The 24463-nt window shown below is 37.6% G+C and overlaps 1 protein-coding gene across 1 annotated transcript; it reads left to right on the top strand.

The window, feature by feature from the left end:
* Window positions 1-4403: 4403 nt before the first annotated feature.
* LOC134376224 (putative tripartite motif-containing protein 49B) lies at window positions 4404-23271 on the top strand. Its single transcript, XM_063094849.1, has 7 exons — window positions 4404-4432; window positions 6907-7312; window positions 7985-8080; window positions 11037-11059; window positions 11910-12007; window positions 13065-13493; window positions 22802-23271. The coding sequence occupies exons 1-7, from the start codon at window positions 4404-4406 to the stop codon at window positions 23269-23271; spliced, it is 1551 nt and encodes a 516-aa protein (XP_062950919.1).
* The last annotated feature ends 1192 nt before the right edge of the window (window positions 23272-24463 follow it).

A 24463-nucleotide genomic window follows, 5' to 3' on the forward strand; every position in this document is an offset into this window, starting at 1 on the left:
GCCACATTAAGAAGCATAAAAATAACAGGTAAAATTAATTGTATATATATATATATATATAATTGTATTATATACATATATAATATATATATATAATATATTATTTAACCAAATATGTCCACAGTGTTATAAATTCAATGTGTAACTATTATAGAAACTTTTAATTTTTTTATTGAAACATATTTGTTGTACATATTTATTGGCTCCAGGGTTATATCTCAGTGCACATGTACAATGTGTGGTGATCCATTCAGGGCAATCAGCATGTTCATTCTTGCCAAACCCAGTCATTTCTTTGTGTTGTGCACATTTGATCTCTCTTCTAGTTGTTTGATAACATGCAGTAAGTCATTGTTAATTACAGATTCCTGGGTCGACTGTACACAGGATTTATTTTTCCTATCTGACTCTAATTTTGTACCCACTAACCAGCTTCTCACCATCCCCTCTCCCCACTCCCACTCCCACCTCTAGTAACCACAGTTCTTCTCTCTCCTTTCAACAGTTGAATTTCTTCTTATTTACTTGTTTTTTGTTTAGTTTTGTTTTGTTCTGTTTTTCAGTTTCCACATATGAGTGAGAATATGCAGTATTTCTCTTTCTGCATCTGGCTTATTTCACTTAACATAATTTTCTCCAAGCTCATCTACATTGCTGTAAATGACAGAATTTCACTGTTTTTTTGTAGCTGAGTAGTATTCCATGGTGTATATCTACCACATTTTCTTTATCCAGGCATCTGTTGATGAACATTTAGGTTGGTTCCATATCTTGGTTATTGTGAATAGAGCTGCTGTAAACATGTTTAAGGGATACTTGCACTCCGGTATTTACAGCAGCTCTATTCAAAATAGTATAGAAACTATTAATGTGATATTTTATTATCTTTTTTTGGGCGAAGTCTCAGAGATCAGCGTGTGTTTTACAATGATCGCACATCTTAATTCATACTAGTCACATTTCAAGTGCTCAGCAGTGACTAATGGCTAGAAGCTATGCTATTGGACAGTGCAGAATTGCACAATTCTGTACATTATTTTTCTTTTCAAATTCCTATATTCTTTGAAGAAAAATGAGAGAGAATAGGAGAGCAAGGGGAAAAAGTGAGGATAGAATGGAAAAACAGGGGCAGAAAAACAGAGTAGGCACTGGTCAGGCAAAGACCCCTCAGTCACAGCCAAAGGTCTCACATGCACTCCTGGATTCATTGAAGGGGTCTTTCCTGGGTCTTCCCCAACCTCAGATTCAGGGCTCCTCTCTGCAGGTGAAATACTGTGTAGTTAGTGCCAACGGTGATCCACACACCCATGTGGACCTGAAACTGCCGCTCTCAACCTAGGAGAAGGATCCAGACACAGATCCAGGGAGCAACAGGAGCCTTGGGTTGCTGGCTCAATGGGATTTGGGACTGTACCATTGATGAACACTGGGCTTGAACCCCTGCTGGCCCTGGCTGCACAACACAGGCCAAGCCTCTGTCAAGTCCCTTGGTCCTATTACCCCTTCTTGCTCAATCGCCAGAGGTAACTGGACAAAATCTGATTGCTGCACAGGCATCCACCACCTACTGGAAGGATGAGGTGGCTTTAATTGTTGGCTTGCAGACCTTTTAATACCTTGAAAGCCACCCAAGTTTCTGAGGACTTATGTCCAATGCACAGAGCAGAGAAGCATGGAAGGATTTTCCCCACACTTTCCTGAGATGTGTTCTATGTTGGAGAGGATCTCTCCCTGGACTCCAAATTCCCACAATTAGAAAGAGGGCAAATGGGATCCTCTGCTGGTTCCCAAAGCCTAGCTGAGAAGGCAGTGATTTCTTCTGGAAGAAGAGACTTTAGCTTAAAGAACTTATCCAGACTTTTATGTTTCCCCTGACCTGTACCTTGAGCCCCAAAAGCTTGATTTTCAGGGGTCTGGACTCACTCTTGCCTCCCTAGATCAGAACTAAGCCCCGAGAGGACCCTGAGTGGTTCCTGAGTGAGAGGAGAAAATGCAGGGTCCAGGCCCGACCCTCCTGCCCTCCCACCTGACAGCACTGAGCTCTTGGCCAGATTTCAGACTTGAGGTGTTCACCTTCACCATTTCTGCTCTATCCAGACCAACCGTGTTCTGCAAAAATTTTAACAATAAACAATGTTTTTTAAATAACATACAAAAATTAAAATGCAAAATTCGTAGTACCACTCAAATGTTGTAAAAGTGAATACTCCTGTGTAATCACCACCATGCTCAAGAAACAGAACATTGCCGGAATGTGGGGAAACATTCCTTGTTCCCTCCCAGGAATTCCTTCTCCTCACTTCTTTCACCACACATATGTTTCTGACCTTTATATAAAATGAAATACTTAGTTATGCTGTCTTTGTTTATGAGAGTTCTATCTCTTAAATTTATATTTATAATGCATGTAGTAGTTAATTCTCATTGCTGTATCTTATAATATGAATATCTCACATTTTAATTTTCCTCTTGCTGGGCATTTGGGTTGTTTCCAGTTTGGGGCCATTACAGAGAATGCTACTATGAATATTTTTGCACACGTCATTGTATACACGTTCACATTTCTGTTGATTCGATATCTAGATGGGTCATAAGACTTGCATGTGTTCAGCCACAGTAGGCACTATTAAACTACATTTCAAAGTGATTATAGCAATGAACATATCACTAGCATATATTACAAGCCAACATTTTCCATATTCTCATCAACATGAGTACTTTCAGTTTTACCATTATTCTAAATATTAGCATTCTGTTAAGATCTCCATTGGAGGAGAGGAGAGGAAGACTTGCCATACAGAAGAGCAATATTTAATACAATACTTCCTATAATCTCTGGAGTTAATTTTTTATTTCCTGAAGGAGGTTCACACCCTGGTAGCATCAGGGGCCAGGGCAGGGAACGGTCTTTATACAGACAGCTTATTCAGATGTCACTGTAGGTTAGAATTGTCCCATTTCTAACACTCGTTATGCTGCACCCTAGCTGTCCTTTTGGCTCGCAGAAGTACAGCAGTACGATTTCTGTTAGGGCCAAGCACAGATATGCTGCAGGGTGAGCATATTGGTACTCTCCGCATGTGGATCAATTCCCTAGCCCAAATTATGACTGGTTCTTGTTTTTGAACTGAAGTGAGAGAAGAGAAGAGAAAAGAAAGGGAAGTAACGTAACAGGCAACTGGAATGGTTGAAGCCTGAGGAGCAGTGAAACAAAACTGTGACAGGGCCACTAGTCCCCCTATTAGGCCATGTCCAAAAAGAAGAGTGTTATAGCAACACAAAGCGGACTAAAACAGAAAATATTTTGTGTTGCTATAACAGAAACACCTGAGACTGAGTAATTTATAAGGAAAAGAGGCTTGTTTGGCTTTCGATTCTGGGATGGCTGCATCTGGCTTGGGCCTCAGGCTGCTTCTACTCATGGTGGAAAGTGGCAGGCAGCTGGCAGGTACAAGCAAATCACATGACAAGAGGAAGCAAGAGAGAAAGAGAAGGTGCCAGGGTCTTTTTAAGAAACGAGCTCTCAAGGGAACTAATAGAGCGAGAACTCACTCATTAATCCCCCTCCCCCAGGGAGAGCATTAATCCATTCACGAGGGATCCGCCTCCATGACTCAATCAGTTTCTGACACTGCCACATTGGAGATCAAATTTCCACATGAGTTTTGGAGGGGACAGCACATCCAAACTGCATCAAAGGGAATTTAACAAAATCCCTACAATTGAAACTGAACTTCTCCCATTAAACTTAAGAAAACATATTCAGTCTCATCAGAAATGTAAAACAGCAAATTTAAGCTATCGGATACTATCTGTAAGCTATGAGATTGCAGAGATTAAGAAATGTTTATTCTCATTGATGTTTGATGCAACACTTCCCCTTATACAAGCATTCAATTATCAATTGTCACGAGTTTTCTGAAGCAATATTAAGGAAAGAATGGATGTAGGTTCACACAGATAATATTCCAAAATACTGCGAATAGTAACAGAGTCAGGTAATTGGGATTAAAATGTAATTTCTGGAAAACAGACAATGAACCCTTATTTTGAATATTTATTTTTAAAATAACTATAATCTACATAGACTAATTTATGGGATAGTTTCCTATTAGAGATTGGATGTGGTCATTTGACTGAATAGATTAAGGGTTTCGATTCAATCATTGGTATTAGGGTGTGTCCTATAATCCACTCATGTACATCTACACCTTTCAAAAGGTTTGGAAACTTAAACAGTTTGAGAAAATGGGTGTGATGTTGGAGACTATAAAACATCAAGCAAAGGACCAAGTTCATTATTCTCCAGAACTACTGTGTTTGAAGTTGGCAGTATGGTGGAGACTTCTGAAATTTACTGCAAACACTAGGTGAGTATCTGAACTGAATTTAACAGAACGACAATGGAAAAAACCATTAACAGTACCCACAGGTAAGTACACAATTTACTCAAAAGGAATTTCTGCTACTTTTTTAAGCAGCATTTTATTTTATTTAATTAATTAATTTATTTATTTTTTTCTTTTGGCGGGGGCTGATGCAGGGATCCCAACCCTTGACCTTGATGTTATAACACTGCACTCTAACAAAGTGAGCTCACCAGCCAGCCCCACTTTTTTTTTTTAAGTAGAAACTTCTGTCTCTATCAGTATTTTTGTGTGTCTGCTTAGATTATTCCCACATAAAGTTCTTAGTTAAAAATTCCTCCATTACTTTAAACTTACTACATTACACATATGTAGTCTCTTTTTCCTTTCTACGTATTTCATGAAAATATTTTAGTTTTGCTTCATTAATTTTTGTATAATTTTATTAATCATGTATAATAGGAGAGTTTAGAAGATGATTGCCACAATGGAGCTTGTAATTATTTACGTGTACAATAAACATGATAATCGTATTTTTTTTGCTCTAGGTACCTATTCATGACTATCAAATTATTCATATTATGCTGTTTATATATATACATATATGTATATGTTTGCATTTCTGTGTATAATGCTGTTATACTTAATGTGTTGAATTTCTCAAAAAATACTCATTGTTAGATTGAGTGTTTAAAATGACATCCTTTAGTTTTGAGTTTTCAGACTTGATTTTTTTATCTTTTTAAATTTTTTTGATGGCTGGCCAGACAGGGATCCAACCCTGGACCTTGGAGTTATCAGCACCATGCTCTAACCAACTGACCTAACTGACCATCCCCAGACTTGGATTTTAAAGTGTGAAAGTTTCATATTTTCAAGTCAACTTCAAACTTGGATTTTGGAAACTAGAGAAAGCTACAAAAAACTAATACTCTTAAATATGAGGAAATTTTAAACAAGAAGTCTGACCAAATAATTTATTTAATGTGTGACTTTAGACAAGTAACTTATTTATACTACATCAAGTTTCCTTATTAAAAAGTCTTGGTGAGAATAGAAAATAAGTTAATAGTATTGTTGTTAAAATTAAAAAGGTAGTCCAATTAAAAAGGATTAATCTAATACCTAGAATTAGTAAACAAAAATTATCTTCTACTATCATCATTTGAAAATTATTATTAATGTTATCAATCTAGAAATGTTTGCTTTCATAATGAATTATTTTTCAGTAACTTACCCAATTTACAGAAGACTAATCTCAAATTTTTCATAGTCCCTCAAGCTGTCTCTCCATTTTCAGCACATTCTAATTAAATGAATTGATGTCCCATATCACTAAAAATTTTGTGGTTACCAGAAGTCCATATAATTCCCTCTCACAAACTTTCATTTGTAAATATATCTATAGGCATCAGCAGTTTAATGCAATCTGTTTTTCAAAAAGGTGTTTTAAAGCTAGGTTTATAGTTATTAAATGGAGCAATTGTTTACATTTACTTGGAACCAAACAATAAGTTTTCAGCTCTGGGAATATTCAGCCCCATCTACTCAAGTTCTTATAAACTAGGGGATATGATGAGAACTAGATAATTAAAACAAAACTTTTAGTCAACAATTCTACGTTTATTTATAACAATATAACATGTTTCTTTATTCAAATAAGTAAGTTTAATATATTATGTGATAGTGGTTGAAAGTAAGCCTCTTGTTAACGAATAATCTTTAGAGTGATACTTTTCACCCAATGGCTTTCACATCCATTGATGATTCTTGCCTGAATATATTATTAATTATTGTGGCTGTAAAATGAGTTTCTATTTCCTTAATTCCTCTTACATTTATTGATTGTCAGACTCAGAGTTTGTTATTTTACTATCTCAATGTCATTGTCAAAGACTCAGGTCTTCCATTTCTCTGTGATCCTCAGGGTATTTGCTTTTGTCTCTAAGCTATGGCACATTGTGTTCACAAAATGACTGTAGCTGTGTCTTCTTTATTTTATTTTATTTTATTTTATTTTATTTTATTTTATTTTATTTTATTTGTTGTTGTTGTTTTTGCAGAAGTAAGGAAACCTTTCATGGAATTCCAGTGGTATCACTTGAATGCCTCATTGACTAAAATAGGGTCAAATGCTAATTATAAGGAATCACTAAAAATGGGGCAATTATGATTCTTTTATGTGAAATATTACCCACTTTCTGTGGCTGAGATTAGATCTGAACTACTTATTCCAATGTCCATTTATAGGAGATGACATAAATGAACAAAATTGACATTGTTTAGAAAGCTGGAACCAAGGTGGGAAGGGCCATTGTTGACAAATCAACATGCCAGGAGAAGACCAAGTGAACTCTCTTTCTTAGCATTCTTTTGTCATAGGCAATGCATGACGTGTCCTGCTATATAAACTAGTATATTAGTAAGAACAGGAATAAAAGAATTCTCTTGCCCAGTCATATTGTTTTGGATTTTGAAATTATCTTCTTTTAAGGCCCACAGCAAAAAAATTTCTCTTTCTTCATTTTTCTCTCCCCAGAAACATGGATTCCAATACCTTCCAGAATGAATTCATTTGTTCCGTTTGCATGAATTACTTTATAGACCCGGTCACCATAGGCTGTGGGCACAGCTTTTGTAGGCCTTGTCTCTGTATGTGCTGGGAGGAAGCCCCACATCCTCCTAGCTGCCCTGTGTGCAGGACAACATCACATGAAATAATTTTGAAAACCAACATCGTATTGAAGACACGGGTGTTTCTTGCCAGACGGGCAAGACCATACCAATTACCCAGTTCTGCAGAAGACATCTGTGGGATACACAGAAAAACTAAGAACTTCTTCTGTGAGGTTGTCAAGGACGTGCTCTGTTCACTGTGCTGTAAGTCTAAGGAGCATGTGGGTCACCGACACTGTTCCGTTGATTGGACTGCTGAGGAATACAGGGTAAGCAATGACTGTGACAGAAATTTGAACCTGGGAGACCTACTGTCTGCCAGATTATGAAAGAGAAAGTAAAGAAAATTCTGATTCTTTCATGTCACCTGTAAAGTTCATATTTACTGAGCACTATGTGCCAGGACACTAGGATAAATTATTTAAGACAGAATGTTCTCAATCTCACAGATCTTACATTCTTACAGTTATAAATCTTACACCTTGTAGTGTTGGTGGTGATGTTGTTAATCATGGGAATTGTGATAATTTAGTGTAAGACCAATCTGGGCAAATCTGTTAATTTCATTGACAGTCATTGGCCCTATAATCATAATTGCAAAATGCATAATCTTATAATCAGTTTAAAAACACTGTCTTATAGCTATAATATGAACTAACATATTGACAGTTTAATTCTAAGACAAGATTCAATCAAGAAAATTGGTGTGGAAACAAAAGATTCAATGACCAGTTTTCTCGTTAGTGAAACATCCTCTCAAATTATAGGATATTTATTTTATGATTATAAATGTCTCCCAAATTGTACAATAAGTTTTTATAATGAAAATGCACTTCCCTCTGTAGTGCTTATTTATCTCACATTCTCTGCCCTGCTCCATTTGTCAGGATCTAAAACTTTAATATAGGTTTCCTTTTTGCTTACATTCACTGTTTCTGCAGCAAAAGCTCCTGAAGCAAATGAGGTCTGTGTGGGAAAAGACACAAGAAAATCAGAGAAATCTAAACCGAGAAACCAGCGTAATTCAAATGTGGATGGTAAGTAAAAGACTCTGTTTCCCTTAGCACCACATTGGGACACATGGTGATTATGCAATGAGAATTTGAACTAAACTTATACTGTCTGTGGGCTCCTATGAGCAGGCTGAGCAAAAGGAAAAAGATTCCATCTGTTTGCACACAGAAAAATATGGCCTTTCATTACTATTTCTTAGTAAAATCAAAATATCCAGCTAAAAGATTTTATTTCCCAGATAAGACCAAAAAGCATCCACAGGTATGGGAAAATACAACAAACCCGTGGAGGAAAACTATTCGTTTATGGAATAATACAGGTTTTATAGAAGTTGAGCCATCTGAATTTTCAGGAAAGAATTTTCAGATAAATTAAAAATCATTTGATCCTAAAAAAACCATTGCATTTGGGAGTTCATGGGCATCTCAGGTGGGTAAATTTGTTGGAGGTAAAGGCTAGAAACTGAGAGAAACCAGGAGATTGCTGAGGATTGCACGTAGTTGGTATTAGATAAATTATGTATTCTCAGAGAGGGAAGCAGTGCTAAGAGATGAAAATGTCACAAGGGCAGCACAATTGAGGAATGTGAATTTTATCACATATTGATTTATAGATATAAATTGAACACCAAAGGTAGAAGAGGTGAAGTAAAAGTTATCCACTCTTTTAGTTTACAGACAAATTTGATTCGAAGCTTAAAATTTAAAAAGTATGTAGTTCTTACTTATCAGGAAGTGAGTAGGATGTAGTTGTAGCTATCATTAAAAGAAAGACCAGAATTAACCCGATCAAAGATAAATGGATGTAGAAACATTCAAGATATGTATTGTTAATGATAGAGGAATATCAGAAAACACTGATTGCTTTATGTGGAATATTAAAAGGATACAATCATGAATGAGGCACACATTCTGTTTTGAAATTGGGGCATCCCTGAGGCTGGTGATAAAGCTGGTTTGGGGTAAAACAAATAATAAATTTAGTTTGAGACAGGTTGTGTTTTAAGTTCCTGTGAGATATGTAAGTGGAAATATGCAGTAGGCAATTGGATGAATGTGGTTGGAGCTTATGGGAACAATTTGTTCTGGACACAGATTTTCCTGATGGTCAGCATATTCTAGGTATTGGAATATATGGTAGTATAAAGTTAGAGTTTTTAGAAAAAAAATAAACCTTTTAGGTGAAAATAAAATATGATGTGGAATCCCTGTGGTAATGGGTCAGACTGGGGAAGAGGAACTGGTACAGATGAGTTGACAGAAGGAAAACAGAAGAGAGAGGATCTTTGAAGTCAAGATTATGAATTTTATGTAAGGAAGGATTAGTGATAATAGGAATAAAAATATATGTGTTTACCAAAGGAAGTTTTTGGTGAGAGAAGAATGTAGTTCAATGGGTGTTTTTACTGTGATGAAGAATGTAGTTTCAGTTGGGTGGTGGGGATGGAAGAGACTTCATTGCGCTCATGAAGAGTTAGAGTTTCACAAATGAGTACAGTGAGTGTACTATGTGGTCAAGAAATATGCATTGTTAGGGGGCAAAAGAGATGGCATGAAAATCAAGTGAAGATATTGTGTGAACGGTGGATGTTTAGATTATTTCAAAATGATGGGGATAAATAAGCCATGTCTAAAAATTTAAAGAAATTAAGAGAGAGAGAGAAAGCAAAGAGAGAAAAAGAGGCAGAGGGAATTAATAATGGAAGGAGGTTACCTCTTGAACAGTATCTTTAAGGACAGTGAGGAAGTCAGCCGATAAGTGCAGTGAGAAGCCTCAGACCAAAAGAGACAAGCTGCACTCAAAGAGGCCTCTAGGTACACAGAGGTCGTGGTTTGCATGTAGTTTGTGGACCTGCTAAATGTAAAAACTTTAGAAAGCCCTTATTTTATTCTGTGAAGAGATGTCTGCTATTTTTCCTGGGAATTGATGAGAAAGTCTGTAGGTAAGACTGCTGAGGATAAAGGAGACTAGTCATAAGGAAGTTTTTATATATGACAATTAATAAATTCTAAATTACTCTTTTAAAAATGTGAATATTTAAGAAAAATATTCTTATTTCTGTATTGGAAGTATAATTTTGACTTCTGGTGCAAATAAATAAATGGAAAAGAGGGAAAAAGAGAGAAGAAAAAAAAAGAAAGAAAGAAAGAAGCCGGCAAATTTCTTTCTTGTTCAATGATAGTAACAAACTGGTAAATATCAGAAGATAACACAATACATAAAAAGACATAAATGAGAACAGCCTACTACGTGTTCCGATTACTCCATTGTTTCTTCAGGATTACGTGAATCTACGGAGGAAGATGATTCGTGCTGAATACTGGAAAGTGTGCCAATTGCTCTATGGGGAAGAGCAACACTATTTAGAGAGACTGGAAAAGGAAAGAAAAGAGATTTTTCAACAACTCATGGAAAGTGAAGACTGTATGGCCCTAAAGGGGAAACTCCTAAGAGGAATGTATGAGGAACTGAAGGAAATGTGCCATAAACCAGACATGGAGCTGCTCCAGGTAAGGAGCAAGGAAAGGAGAGTCAAGGGGCGGCTTGAAAATAATGACCTCATCCAAGAGCAAAAAAAAAAAAAAAAACAACCTTTTTTGGATAAAACAGGAGTAGCTACCCCAGGAGAAATTTTCTCCTAAAATTTAATTCAGTTTCTTCCTTCCTTCCTTCCTTCCTTTCCTCCTTTCTCTTTCTTTCTTTCCTCCCATTCATGAGTCAGGACATTCCGTATTTCTCTTTCTGTGCCTGGCCAGTTACTGAAAAAATGTAACAGAAATGTTTTTTGGAAGATATTTGTATTTGAACATATCTTGATAATTAGAATTCTGGGAATATAAAATAAATTTTGCAATATATTGCCTGAATTGCCATGACTTTGACAACAATTGCAATACCTATCCTTCGAAATCAAAGAAGTGAAGTCTCCACTATGAATATTGTGATGAATACTAAGACTTTCTCTTTTTGTCTTTACAGCATTTTGGAACCATGTTGAAAAGGTAAGCTTGGCTCTACATTCAAGGTTTGAGAACTGTAACAATGATCAGTCTATTGATGCTGAAATGAAAGCATAATTTATGTATTATAATAATATGACCTCTTTCGTGGTATATTTTTTCTTCCCTTCTGGGAAGGGATTTTCGTTATCCAGTGTAAGATGGACTTGGGCAGGGGTATTATTTGCAAGGGATTATGTGGAAGTTCATGAAGAAAATTACCTTTCCTGATTTTAATATTCAAAGTGTATAAAGAAATTGACATAATGGCCCAAAGTTATTCCAAGACGCATGTGGGAAGGTTAAGTATTTCAAACAAGTGTATAGTGGAAGCAGGGTGTTAAGAATCAGAGGGAGGACACTTGAGGGTTTTGGACTTGCAAGTGTAGCAGATGGCAGCCTCCAACTTCAAATGAAAAGGCTATATGGTGCACTTAGGGCAGCTGGGTACAAGAAGCAGGATCCCTGCCTAAGCTAAGATCCTCAAGCCCTAGCTAGTGGTTATAGACACTGAACTTTTCAGTGGTGACTGGTGTAGGTTAGAAACCAGTGTCATTGAACATCTTCCTTGCATACAGGCCATTTTGCACAACTCTGGGATGAGGAGAGAGGAAATAGATACAGCTGTGCTTGTTGAAATTGTGTACCAGGATGAAAGTGTTAGGAGGTGGGATTAGGTTGAATTTGATTTCCATAAAATAAATGGATGCATTGCCTGGTTCGTGAAATTACATTCATACCCCTGCACGTAATTTTGAAGATTTTGATGAAACATCTTCAGAGGAACATAGGAATAATCATTGTGATAAAAACTTTGGGCCAGGAAAGAATAACTGAGCCTTCTTCTTTGCAGGAGTGAGTCTGTGCAGCTTCACATGCCCCAGCCTGTGAACCCAGAGCTCAGTTCCTGGCCCATCACTGGACTGATAGACAGGCTCAACCAATTCCAAGGTAACAGGCAGATCTTTGGCAGGACACCTGTAAATCCCTCTTCATGGGTGTCCTCCTATGGGAAATGTTTCCTCACTGCACAATCTGTTTTTTTTTTTTCCCAATAACTTTTATGTCCCATTTGCCATAATAGGAAAACAGGTAAAAATAAATGAACAGAAACCTGTATAAAAGCCAAATATTATATAACACACATACACTGTAACATACACATACACTGTAGACAGGTAACAATAGAAAAAGGGTTGTATGGGCTGAAGCATGCTGCAATATAGTGTTAACTGTTCCTATGGAACACAAAAATTTCCATCTTTGTTCAGTTCAACTTTTAGTTAATGCTGATTGTTGGATTGTGAGATGCTTATCTCATGGATATTAATAACTAATAAAGTGTTTTAACTTTTGTTTTTCACATGTATTTATTGCCCTGAATATTTTATTCACAGTACATATATATACCTCATATAATCATCAATCTAATTAAAAGCATGAAATGAATATTAATAAACAATAGCTACAAAGTAAACTGTCAACTTTATTTCACTGGATTTATCCCATTCTCAAAAGATCTTCTAGTGGAAAATTCTCACAGTGAAATCTTCCTTAAAAAAGCATATGTAAAGTTTCTTTTAGTTTATTTTACCTGTGCATGCTTTAGCAATAAATACTTAAATCTGAGGCAAAGTAATCACTCTTTAAGTAAGAATTATTATTATTACTACTAATTTTCTGAGTAGAGGGGCAGGCTGCTTTTGTTACTGACTTTGCATGATTAATAATCACACAATTTTCAACGTTCCAGGAAAAAAAGCTTGGCAACATCCCTGTTCTTCACATATTCCAAGAATATTTATGAATTTTTTCCATTTGTCTCATTAAGGATTCGCTTGTTATAAATACTGACTAGTATGAACATCAGTAATTTCCACAGTTCTCTTGCTGTCCTGACCCATATTTCCACTGATAACCTAGCACATCTGGAAATTTCGCAGAGCCCATGTTTACCAGGAAGTTATAACATTATTTTTTTACCATGTCTGTTTTCTTCTTCCTGCAGTATATATTTCCTGGGAAGATGAAATAGCCGCTTGTCACGTGCCCCTGTTTGAAGATCTGAGACATTTGCTCTCTACTCCTGCTCTTCTCGATGTTGTCCATAATCCAACAAGATCAAAGTCTTTCCTCACATGGGGAGCCCAGCCGTTCACTTCTGGCCGACATTACTGGGAGGTGGATGTGGGGGGGTGTGGGAACTGGATCATTGGATTTTGTAATGATTCCTGGACAAAGAGGAATGACATGATGGTTAACTCCGAGGGGATTTTTCTACTTTTCTGTGTCAAGGAGGAGACTTGCTGCCGTCTCTTTACCTCCTCCCCACTCCTGCCTCACTACGTGGAAAGGCCTCTCGGCCCCGTAGGGGTGTTCCTGGATTATGAATGTGGTACACTGAGCTTTGTTAATGCGGCCCATAGTTCCCTCATCTGTAGTCTCTTCTCCTGTTCCTTCTCTTCTTCTCTGCGACCTTTCTTTTGCGCTGGAACCACATGATCAGAGACAGGTCTGAAACCTGACAACATTTATCTGGAATGCCAGCTCCTGAGAAAGCTGACTTGGTGCCTACTTGATGGTCTTCAGTGTCATCTACCCTTATAAAATGTATTGATTTAAAAGTGTTGATATTGTTAAGTGCATAAATGTTTCAATTTTCTTTAAATAAAAATAATCTCTCTCTGAGAATACTGTGCAATATTTATGCTGTGTCTTTTCTTTTCACTTGATTTCTCAGCCAGCCAAGGTAAAAAACAAACAAACAAACAACAACAACAACAAAAAACCTACTGTCATATCATAAGGGCATATAGCAAATGAAGAAATATTTATTCAACTAACTATAGCAAAACTCAAGGATACAGAGTGTGTGACATTTGATCCATGACCAGCTCCCGTCAGCCACAACTCCACATTATGGAAGCTTTTCTCTAAGTTGTGAGGCAAAGACAGGGTCTCCTAATAATGTCAACTCCCAGTCCAGGGTTAAGGTTTTGTATCTTCCATGCTTCAAGGGATAAAACAAAAGACAAGGAGATACCATCCCTTTCTCCCAATGCAGACTTGTAGAGTGTGTTTGACTGCTGGAGAAGCAGGCCACTGTCCCACCGTCAACTCCAGCGCAACGATACAGGGATTCTGTTAAGGAGAAGTGGCAGGTCATGAACACTGAGAGCTGTGCTCACTGCCTGAGAGTAATGGCTGACTTTGAATGGAGCATGGTGAAGTGCACTCTTAAGGGCATTGTCAAAAATAATGAAGATCCCAATTACAGGCACCTAAGAGGAACCTAGACTCTCCATTTTTGGGTAGCAGGAACAAGTGAAATGTCTGATCAGCCAGAAGTTTTAACAGAGAGTACCAGGTAAAGATATAGCCAAGAAAAGCCCTCCTGGAATCTCATTCATTCCTGGGGACCTTGGAGACTACATCTGTGCTAGGCTACACCCACTCAAGAGCAATCAAAGTGGGATGTGGACAGATTTGAAAATATTCATTGATCCACCCACTGATCCATCATCAAAGAGCCTTGACTCCTACTGGCTGTAAGAGCTAAAGCACAACTTCTGAGTGAACACAGGGTGAGCAATAAGCTACTCTGTTCCATGGGATGATGCCTAGAGCTGGGATTAAAAATTAAATGACAGTCATATTTTGTGATCTGTAAGACTTGCCCATGCACTGTCTCAGGAGTAACCAGAAAGGGAACCTCCTAGCTATTAGTCCATGACTGAGTGAGGGACTTAATTGTAAACTTCCTGAATCATGAAAGCTGTCTCCAAACCACACACACATGAATACTAAAGGGCAAAAATCTAACTAGCAAAAGGTGCTTAGGCACAACCTTTTTGAAATACAGATTAAGATAGAAATAGAGATAAATACATATGGATATTGCTGAGTTTAATGTTCAACTGAATCCATTGTCAATTTTTATCATTATGAATGCTGTCACCTCAGAAGGCTTACTCTCACATGAAGGTTATGCTTTAAAAAAAAATTCAAGGCAATCTTCATATACACTTTTTAAATTAGTAAGCTAATTTTCCACACATCATTCTTTCATACCTGAAGTATAATTTTAAAAAAAGAAAAAAGAAAAAATAATAATGAAAGAATACACCATGGTGCTTTCTGCATGATGGACTGAGAAATTATTTTATCATAATCTTATGCCATCTTTATTTTACAGAACTTCTGCCTGACTCAGGTCAGGGCAGCCCCAGCTGCAGCAGGTAGCTGGGGCTTTCCTGCATAGATACTGTGCGTCTGCACTTGAGCACAAGAAAGAGAAACTCAGATCCCAGGTTTGTGGAGAGAAAAGCAGAGGAAGGAGTTGAGCAGTGGCATAAGAATCTCAGGAAGGTCTCATTGTCTCTCGATCCTGCTGAAGGGATGGAATCAGCATAGCTTTACTGATGTCTTTCTTAGTTTCTCAGGATCTGCAAGTTTGTAATTTCAGACTGGATGGAAAACAACTTCACATTTATATAAATAATGTCATCTTACCCCATAACCAAGGTTCAAAATATCAAATAACCATGAGAAAACAGGGAACTCAGAGAAATGCATGCCAAGAAAAAACTGTGCCCTTTTAAAAATCTTTTAGAGCCCCTGTGGTTTTAGGTCCCAAAATGGCTTCAGTCCTGCTCACTCCAACATTTTCAGCATTATATCTAATACTGGTATGCCACTTTTCTTACCTAGGTTTATTGATTTAAAAAAAGCCTATGTTATCTCTATATTACAAAAAGTTGTTAATAGGAAGAATGACTTAACTTGATGGCTAGCTGTTTAATGTCTTATCTTTACAAATAATCCAGACTTATTAAGAACATGACGGTTAAATAGATGTAAGATAAAATTCCCATGTAAAAGATGTTCTCCCTATATTAGAAGGTTTTGACATTATTATCAAGAAAAAAAGTTGGGATTGAGGGAAATGAATATAAACAACAATTTATTAAGGAAAACCTAAAGGGGTAGAGAAAAAAATTTGTCTCCTCTAAAATTAGTTATTACAGAGAGACTAACGGTATCTGATGAACCATTAATAAAGATGTTACATGCCACATTGACAAATTGTACTACAAAAAGCACATACCTCCAGAAATTATAATTCATAAATTTGCCAATCTACAAGATTGCTAGTTTGACAGACTGGTCACAAAAGTTCACTATGGGTTAAGAATTCCAATTAATATGAGTAACTAAAATGACGTACAAGTATACAATGAAGGTAAATGTGTTTGTAGTAAGAAAAGGCTAAATATTTGAGGATATTTTGTTTTAAGGGAAAAAGAAAAGAAAGTTTTGTTCCAAAGTAGAATGACTGGATTGTCCCATAATGTAAAGAAAAGAATAGGACAAAACTGAATGCGTAATAAAGTTGTAAAAGTTTTGCAAAATACAAAGTTTATAGAAGGAAATTTATGTATGAAAAAACTGGCTAAGATGGAAGAAACTTATTTATAAGTTTTCCTAAGAAATTGAGCATTAATATCAAAAGTACACTTATGATAAAATTTCTAGAAATCTGATTATACCCTTGGACTAGGCAAGAATTCTCAGAACTCTAATAAAAAACTGATTGGTTCTATAAAGCTACCATCACAACATCGAGCAGAACAAGAATTAATTGAATACCAAGAAAATGCTTTGAGAAGTTTTCATGCTAAGCCAACCAGTACTGAAAGTGTTAAAATACACAATTTGAATGAACTCTATAAGATTGTTCAAGGCCAACTTTCTTACGATTGCATGTTCTATAAACAGTGCTATGCACTTGAATTGGAAAATAAAATTGGAATTTAATAGAATACATATCCAATGTAAGTGTGGACTCACGGACGGGCTGGATAGTTGCTTGATCCTCCCTGAGTCTTTGAAGCTTCCATTGTTAAAAGCCTTGCACTCTATAATTCATCAGTGACTGAGCAAGATGATCCAAATTATTTTTAAAGAAATGTTGGTGGGGTGTCTGTTTTAAAATTGCTGTCTGAACATTGACAGATGGACTCAATTCAGTTGCCATACTCAATAGCGTACCAGTATATATTTCTGATAGTTTATATGTTTTCTGGTTGAACAGAAGTTTTTCCAAATAAGAAAACTGATGCTATGACAGAAATTATTAAGAATTTTTTTTCTTTATGATACATCTCTGGAGAAATGCCCAGTGATAGAGAAACAAACCCATTTTACTGGACAAATTATAAGGCTTTAATGCATTATGCCAAGTTTATGTCCATCAGGCAAAAGAGGCTTTCCATGATCAATCAACCAAGGACAGCCAAACCTTTCACAATTTAAAACCTAGAGATGGGGTCTTGATGGAGTTTGGATGTATTGTCCCCTTCAAAACTCATGTGGAAATTTGATCCCCAATGTGGCAGTGTTGGAAACTGATTGAGTCACGGCGGCAGATCCCTTATGAATGGATTAATGCTCTCCCTGGGGGAGGGGGAAGTAATGCATGAGTTCTTGCTCTGTTAGTTCCCATGAGAGCTTGTTGTTTATAAGACCCTGGACCTCCTCTCTCTCTCTCTTGCTTCCTCTCTCACCGTGTGATCTGCTCGTACCTGCCAGCTGCCTGCTGCTTTTCCACCATGAGTAGAAGCAGCCTGAGGCCTGTGCCAGATGCAGCTGTCCCAGAATCGTAAGCCAAATAAACCTCTTTCTTTTATAAATTACCCAGTCTAAGGTAATTCTGTTATAGCAACACAAATGGACTAAAACAGGTCTTTTGAGAACATCAGAAAAAGACTGCCCTTGAATCATGTTGGGAAGACCATACCAAGTTCTTCTTGACACCCATACTACAGTGGAACATCAGGCCTTGGAACTTGGTCCTTCCTTACAACTTAAAAGAACTCCTCTGGGGTCTTGAAACTAACTGTACACCTGTTGGAGACTTTAAAGTAAAGCTAACCAGAAAAAAGTTTCCCCAGAAACAGGAGGCATCCTAAGATATAGACAGCTTTCCCAAGATTGTGAATCAAGATTTCTCTGCTGTGATGAAAGTCTTATTCCTTTTCTATTTCCCATTTCCTGCCATGATAACCATTTCCCTTTCCTCACAGGAAAAACCCCATGGTACCATAATCTGTAGATGGCTTCAACATAAGCTAATGCTCTAGCAAGAAATCAGAGTTATTGTGTGCTAATGTAAAAAATCAAGAGACCATTCCATTAATGCCAATACCTGTCTTTGCTCCCAGTGAGAGATACCCTGAAATCCCAAAGGGAGACTAGGAAGTTATCCTTGATATGTTAAACTTCACCATTTATCAATTTCCTACATTTGGTGGAAGTAATGCACTAATCTTTCCAATTGGTAGCCTAATTACTGTCAGATATAGAAAACCTATTTGGTTGATGCCTGCACAAGGTATATTATGTTTCCAGGTAAAACACATTTCAGACACGGGAGCTATTTATGTGAATAAAACGAACTGCTAATATTACATCACTGATTTTATTACTGTGGAGAGCTTAATTAAAGAGTTGCTGATACTGGCATTTCTATAGACACAGCCATTTCAAAACACATTAAGAAAATTATTCCATAAAGGAACACATGATGTGTTTACAGGAACAGCTAGTGGTTGGTTTGCGGGCATCCTGAATGACAGATGGTGAGCCTGACTGTTCCAAGCTTTCCTAATCTTTACATTTCTTGAAGTGGGTCTGCAGATCACTATGACTTGTATCATCAATCTAACCGCAAAATTGAATACCTCTTTAGATAGGGCCACTTTTTAGTGTACTATGGTACTCAATCACCAAGGACTATGACAAAAGGAACTCAGACACTGTTGCACTATCTTTAGTGCCTGAACTTTACATTTTTCAATTTTGATTGATTTAATTTATGGAGACTCTTGATAAAAATGTATTTCAGTGTCTTGACATTATGTTGTATTCATCTAAAAGTACTAAATGCACACATGCAACTGCATTTTTACATCATATGGTCTCATGATTGGAATTACAAAAATGTAAAACATGAACCCTATAATTTGACATTGTAAAATTGTGAATTCTATACTGAAATCAAGCAGATCCATTCCAATGGTCACAGAAAATGGTTTCATTGCCCTTGCCCTTAATTTTGGCCAGTCCTTGTTGGGCGAGAAGTTGATCAAAGGAGGATGAGGAATCTCACCCCTACTGCTACAACCACATAGCTTTAGATTATCTCTTCCTACCCAAAGAGGAATATGCTCCATCACCAGTACCTCGTGCTGTACTTGGGTAAAATTCCTCCAGCCAGTTTGAATTGGAAACTTCCAAAAATTTTAAATTGGCTGAGTCTCTAAAAGGAATACCCTCAAAGGGCTCTTCCACCTGGTTAGACTTCAAGTTCCCAGATATTTCAGCTGGCTGCTTCTGGCATCGTTTTCCTTGTACATCTGTCTTGCAGTTTTAATAATCCTCCTAATAATAACTAAGCATTGGGCTCCTCTTTAAGATCATTCTAGCCTGTTTTAACAGATGTCTGCAAGAGACCCCACCAGAATCTTGCTGACCTAACACCTTGAAATTTTAAACTCACACCAACCAGAAATTGAAACCAACTGAACCCAAGAGACTTTGACCCAAATTACACAGGTGCACGGTGCCCCCTGTAAGCAAATGGCTCTAGTTTCTCAACTGGTTCCTGCCCTGCCAGGAAGACTCCAACCTGGGACTAGATGGACCCAGAGCAGTTAGCTAACCACTCCAGCACTGTAATGTGACAACCAACATAATCTATCATCAGTTGGAAAAATTAGTACCAACATATTAACAGTATTTACCTGTGGAGGGTAATAATGGTATGAAAAAGGACAAAAAGTGTAAAATGGTACATGAGCTTCTTACTATACTTCTGTATGTGTTTTTTAAAAGTAATAAGTGATTTTTATTTTAGTAATAATAATTAACATAGAAAAAAATGTACATTTTACTTAAACTTTACATATTTTTTTCCTTAAAATATGTCCTTTTATTATCCCATCCTATCATCAAATTGGAAGAATATTGCTAAGTTTTCAATTTCTCAGAATTCCAAATCAAATAAGCTTGTTTGTGAAGATTTCCTCCACAAAGGTCAAGTTAGCATAAGAAGAATGACAACTAATTACTTTGAAAGAGAAGAAGTTAGACATATCATTGAGGAACATTCTCATTTATCTATGTCTCTATCTTTTCATTTGCATCAATTTTCTTGATTTATAACATATACAATAAAATGCTCAGATTTTAAAGGTACAGCTCAAAGAGTTCAATAAGTGCATATGCTTATGTAATCACCCCCAATTTAAAATTATTATAATTAAAAAAATGAAATCACTTGGAGAAGATAGTTAGAATTCTTGTTTTCTAGAGCTATGCTATTTAGTGTGTAGTTTCGAGTTCAGGAATGTTGTGTTTACAGATTAAGAAGCAGCCAGGGAATAGTAAAGTATGTTTTTATTTCTTGACTAAGTTAAAATATTTTTGAAAAGTAAATATCATGTTAGTGGCTGGAAATAAGAGGAGCTTAAGTTATTTTAATTTTTTCCAAGAATAGACCATATTGATGAGTGTAATATTTTGATTTAGCTAATGTTTACTTCTGCCAATCGTGATATGAAGAAAGACCCATCTTCAATCTTTCCCCAGGAGTTAAAGCAGGAGTATAGTGTGGTCTAATATGTATGGGGGTGGGGGAGAATTGGCAAACAAACATCTGTCAGTTATTTTTTTCAGAAGGTTAATCGATTTCTCTAAACCTTTATATTCTTACCTGTAAAAGGTAAATAATAATAAATGTGACAACAAAAATACCTAGTGTGGCCTGCATAATCTCTTGTTAAATATTTTAAATTCTTTCAGGATAAGTCCTGAGAATCAAATGCAATAATGCATATAAAGCACATAGCATGGTATCTATCATATAGAAAATGCTCACAGTACTAGTTATTGGTTACTTATTAAAGGTATGCCTTTCCCTCTAAACTGTAAGTTCCACGAGGTTTACACTATCTGACAGATGTTCATTCTCTGAGTTCTTCAAATGCATCCTCTTCACCATAGAGGTTTATTAATTCAATTATTAAATAATTCCACCATTGCTCAAACATTCTTCCTTATTTTTAAGTAAAATTTGCCTCATTTATAGTCTCATATGATTTTCAAAACATTTACATTAACCAATTGTACCAGGTAATGGTATCAGGTGATCTTATATTTTTACAAATGAGGAGATATATCTAGGTAAATTGAATGCTTGGCAACCAAGGGTATGTCACTTGGACAGGACTAGATCCAAAATTTAAGTGAGAGTCTTCTGACTCCAAGACCAGTGCTTCTTCCAATACTATAAGCAAGATCAGTAAATGTACCTTGTGCTCAATGGACGCTGTGTATTGGTACATAGTAAGGCAGATGTATAACATTTGTGACTTTGTATGATTTACTTAATCTCACTGAACTTCAGTATTTCCATGTGCAAAAGGGGAAGAGTGATAATACAAACTCTGAAGTGTTCCATTAATGATTAAATGAGATAATATATATAAAAGCATAAATCATAATAAGAGCTCAATATATGTTAGCCATTTATTATTATTCTGCCATTCTTGGTTAGATTTGAAAATAGGAACACTGGAAAAGATATAATAAATACAGAATTTTGTTAGAAGAGAATTAAGAAACTCCCTTTTTCCCTGTCGTAGGTCATCTAGGAGTTGTGTTGGTTTATTGTTGACACTAATTTTCCTACTTTTCTTCACTTTATTCAGAAATTCTTTATCAAAGTACCCAAGCCTCTCTACAATATAACCCATCTTTCTCCACTCTCATTTTGCTCTGTCTCTTACCCAAAGCAAACTATTTGCTCTTCTGTGAATATACTCTGAGTTTGGGGCCTTTGTCTACCCTGCTTGCCCACAGCCCCTAATGTTTCTGCGCATCTCCACTGGTTGAAATCCTACCTGCACTTCATTGTCTTGTCAAAATCACTGCTTCCATAAAGCACTCCTAGTCAGTGCATGGTCCCCCTCATGGATGTAAGAACACGTTTGATTTGATAAAGCATATAATTATGCTCTCCCTCTAGATATCTTTGTTATTATTATTAAGAATTTATAACAGGGATAGAATTATGTGTGATTGATTCTTCTCACTAATTCAACAAAGATTGATTTTATATCTATTATGAAGACAGGCCAAACACAGCTTAAATATGAAAATGGAGTCTGCTTTCCACAAGTTCCAATATTATTCCTTTAAAAATAGTTTTGTTATGTAAATAGAGGATAATACCCTACACATTTTTTGTTTGTTTGAACAATAATATTTATTAGGAGAAAGAAAATGGTGGAAATTCACACTAATGCCAGCCTCCCTTAGTATCCAAAACAGTGTAGGGCTGAACACCACCTTTTTCTGTTCGATTTTACAGTACTGTATTTTATAGGATTTCAGAGCTGAAGAAAAGTTTTTGAGAGACGGTTTAGTCTATTTTCCTAACTAGCCTTCCGCCGGGTCCTTATGTATTTTCCCAGGAAGACAGAGGAGGAGCGTCCTACTGAATTACAGGAGTGGAGAGATGAAAGTAGCGCGCTCTCTGTCCCTCTCTGTCCCTCTCTGTCCCCTTCTCTGTCCCTTTCTGTCTCTCTCATTTTTAAGTACGCAAGAGCTAGACGTTTTCAAGAATAACTTTTTTTGGAAGCGCCTCTCGAAATGGGCCGGGTTCTTTTCTCCTGGAGGCAGACGTTGCCTCCCTCTCTCTCGGATTGGTTCAGAGTCCGCTAGAAAGACTATCAGGGCGGAGGAACCAGAGCCCAGGGCTGGAGCGAACGTTGCTGCGGGTCCAGGGCGCGCCGTGGGGCCGCAGCGAGGCGCGTGTCGCGGGAGCCTCGGTGGGCGCCGGGATGTGGAACCTGCTGCCCGAGACCGACTCGGCCGCGGTCGCCGGGCGCCGCCCGCGGCAGCTCTGCGCTGGGGCCCTGGTGCTGGCCGGCGGCCTCTTCAGCCTCGGCTTCCTCTGCGGTAGGGGCGCGCTCCCCGCGGTCCTCGCGCCTTCCCAGCAGCTCCGCGGCCCTGGGACTCGCGGGCCGGCTGCCGACGGGGTCCTGCTGCTGATCTCCCCGAGGGGCGGCGCTTTGGGCGCGGGCCGCGTGGGGAGGAGCCCCCGCGAGTTAGGTGGTGCCAGCGTTGCCTGGGGGGCGGTGCAGGGTTGAGCTCTACACGGGCTGCTTGTAGGACGGCGTCACCCAGGTAAAGGCGTAGAATGGAGAGAACCTGAAACTGGACTTAGAAAGGTTTCGCCCCCTCGAACGCTGCCAAACACTGCACTTTCGGTACAAGCGGCAGATCTCTGCGGGCTGTTAAACCAGGTCGCCCAGGGAGCTTTGCAAAAAGCCTCTCTTACCTGCGTGGGGTTTTTATCTAGTCGTTGACAGTACCTGGGGCTGCTTCAGGCGTATGGTAGAATTCAGGTTATTGCTGAAAGGGAGTCTTTTTCCCTTCCCGTTCCTAACTCCTTGAGAATAACAGGCACATTTGGGAACTGGGTGAATTATTGTCAGTCTCTTGCCAGATTTTTATCAGCAGGTGTTTTGTGTTCTCTGTGTAGTGATTTGCAGACTTAACCCAACTGTCTTGGAAAATCAGAGCAGCACGGGCAAATTTAGCCATTTCTCAGTGGCCTTGAGCAAGTTACCAAGTCTCAGTTCAGTTTCCCTGTCTTTATGATGAAGATAATATTATCTGCAACTTATTAGTAATAGCAAATGAAACAGCATGTACAGCTCCTGGCACTGTACTGGGGTATTTAGCACTTTATTTCTTCTTGGTGAGGAGATGCTCCTGATTGGACTTTAATACACAGGATTAACCTAAGGTAAGTCCGGGTAGTGCACTCCTGCTCTGATTTCTAGATCCCCTCTCTGGGATTTAGAAGACCAGGGCATGGACCAGCTGGTCTTCTCAAATTCAGTCTCTTCTACTAATTTGCTGTATGACCTTGACATCATTAAAAGACATTTGAGTCACACACTCAGCTCATAACTAACATGTGTGGTTATTAGTAACCACCTAGGGTTATTGTGATTCTTAAGTAAGATAGATGCTCAAGGATACATTTCAGATTGAGTTTCCATTTTCTCAAGTGTAAAAATAGGAATTAGACATGGCCAGGTCAGCATGGGGATTTTAATCTTCTGTACAGGCATTTTACTCTTCCTGGTATTGCCCCCTCACCCACATCCTTGTATTCACTGCTCAGAGACTGATACAGAATAAGTTCTTTACTAGTTTGCTTCTTTTTTCCTAAAATTCCCTTGTCTCTTCTCCCCCACAGGACTCCATCCTCTTTATCCTGTTCATTTTTCAGATTTCAGGGACAAGCATCTGGTTTTTTTTTTTTTTTTT

The sequence above is a fragment of the Cynocephalus volans genome, chromosome 4 (assembly GCF_027409185.1).
Source record: "Cynocephalus volans isolate mCynVol1 chromosome 4, mCynVol1.pri, whole genome shotgun sequence".
Taxonomy (NCBI): Eukaryota; Metazoa; Chordata; class Mammalia; order Dermoptera; family Cynocephalidae; genus Cynocephalus; species Cynocephalus volans.

Excerpts from the sequence above, each read along its gene's own strand:
- LOC134376224 (XM_063094849.1), top strand. The coding sequence starts at position 4,404 with ATGGAAAAAACCATTAACAGTACCCACAG. Across the intron at positions 8,081-11,036 it reads GCGTAATTCAAATGTGGATG|CATTTTGGAACCATGTTGAA; the intron begins GTAAGTAAAAGA and ends TTGTCTTTACAG. Across the intron at positions 12,008-13,064 it reads CAGGCTCAACCAATTCCAAG|TATATATTTCCTGGGAAGAT; the intron begins GTAACAGGCAGA and ends TTCTTCCTGCAG.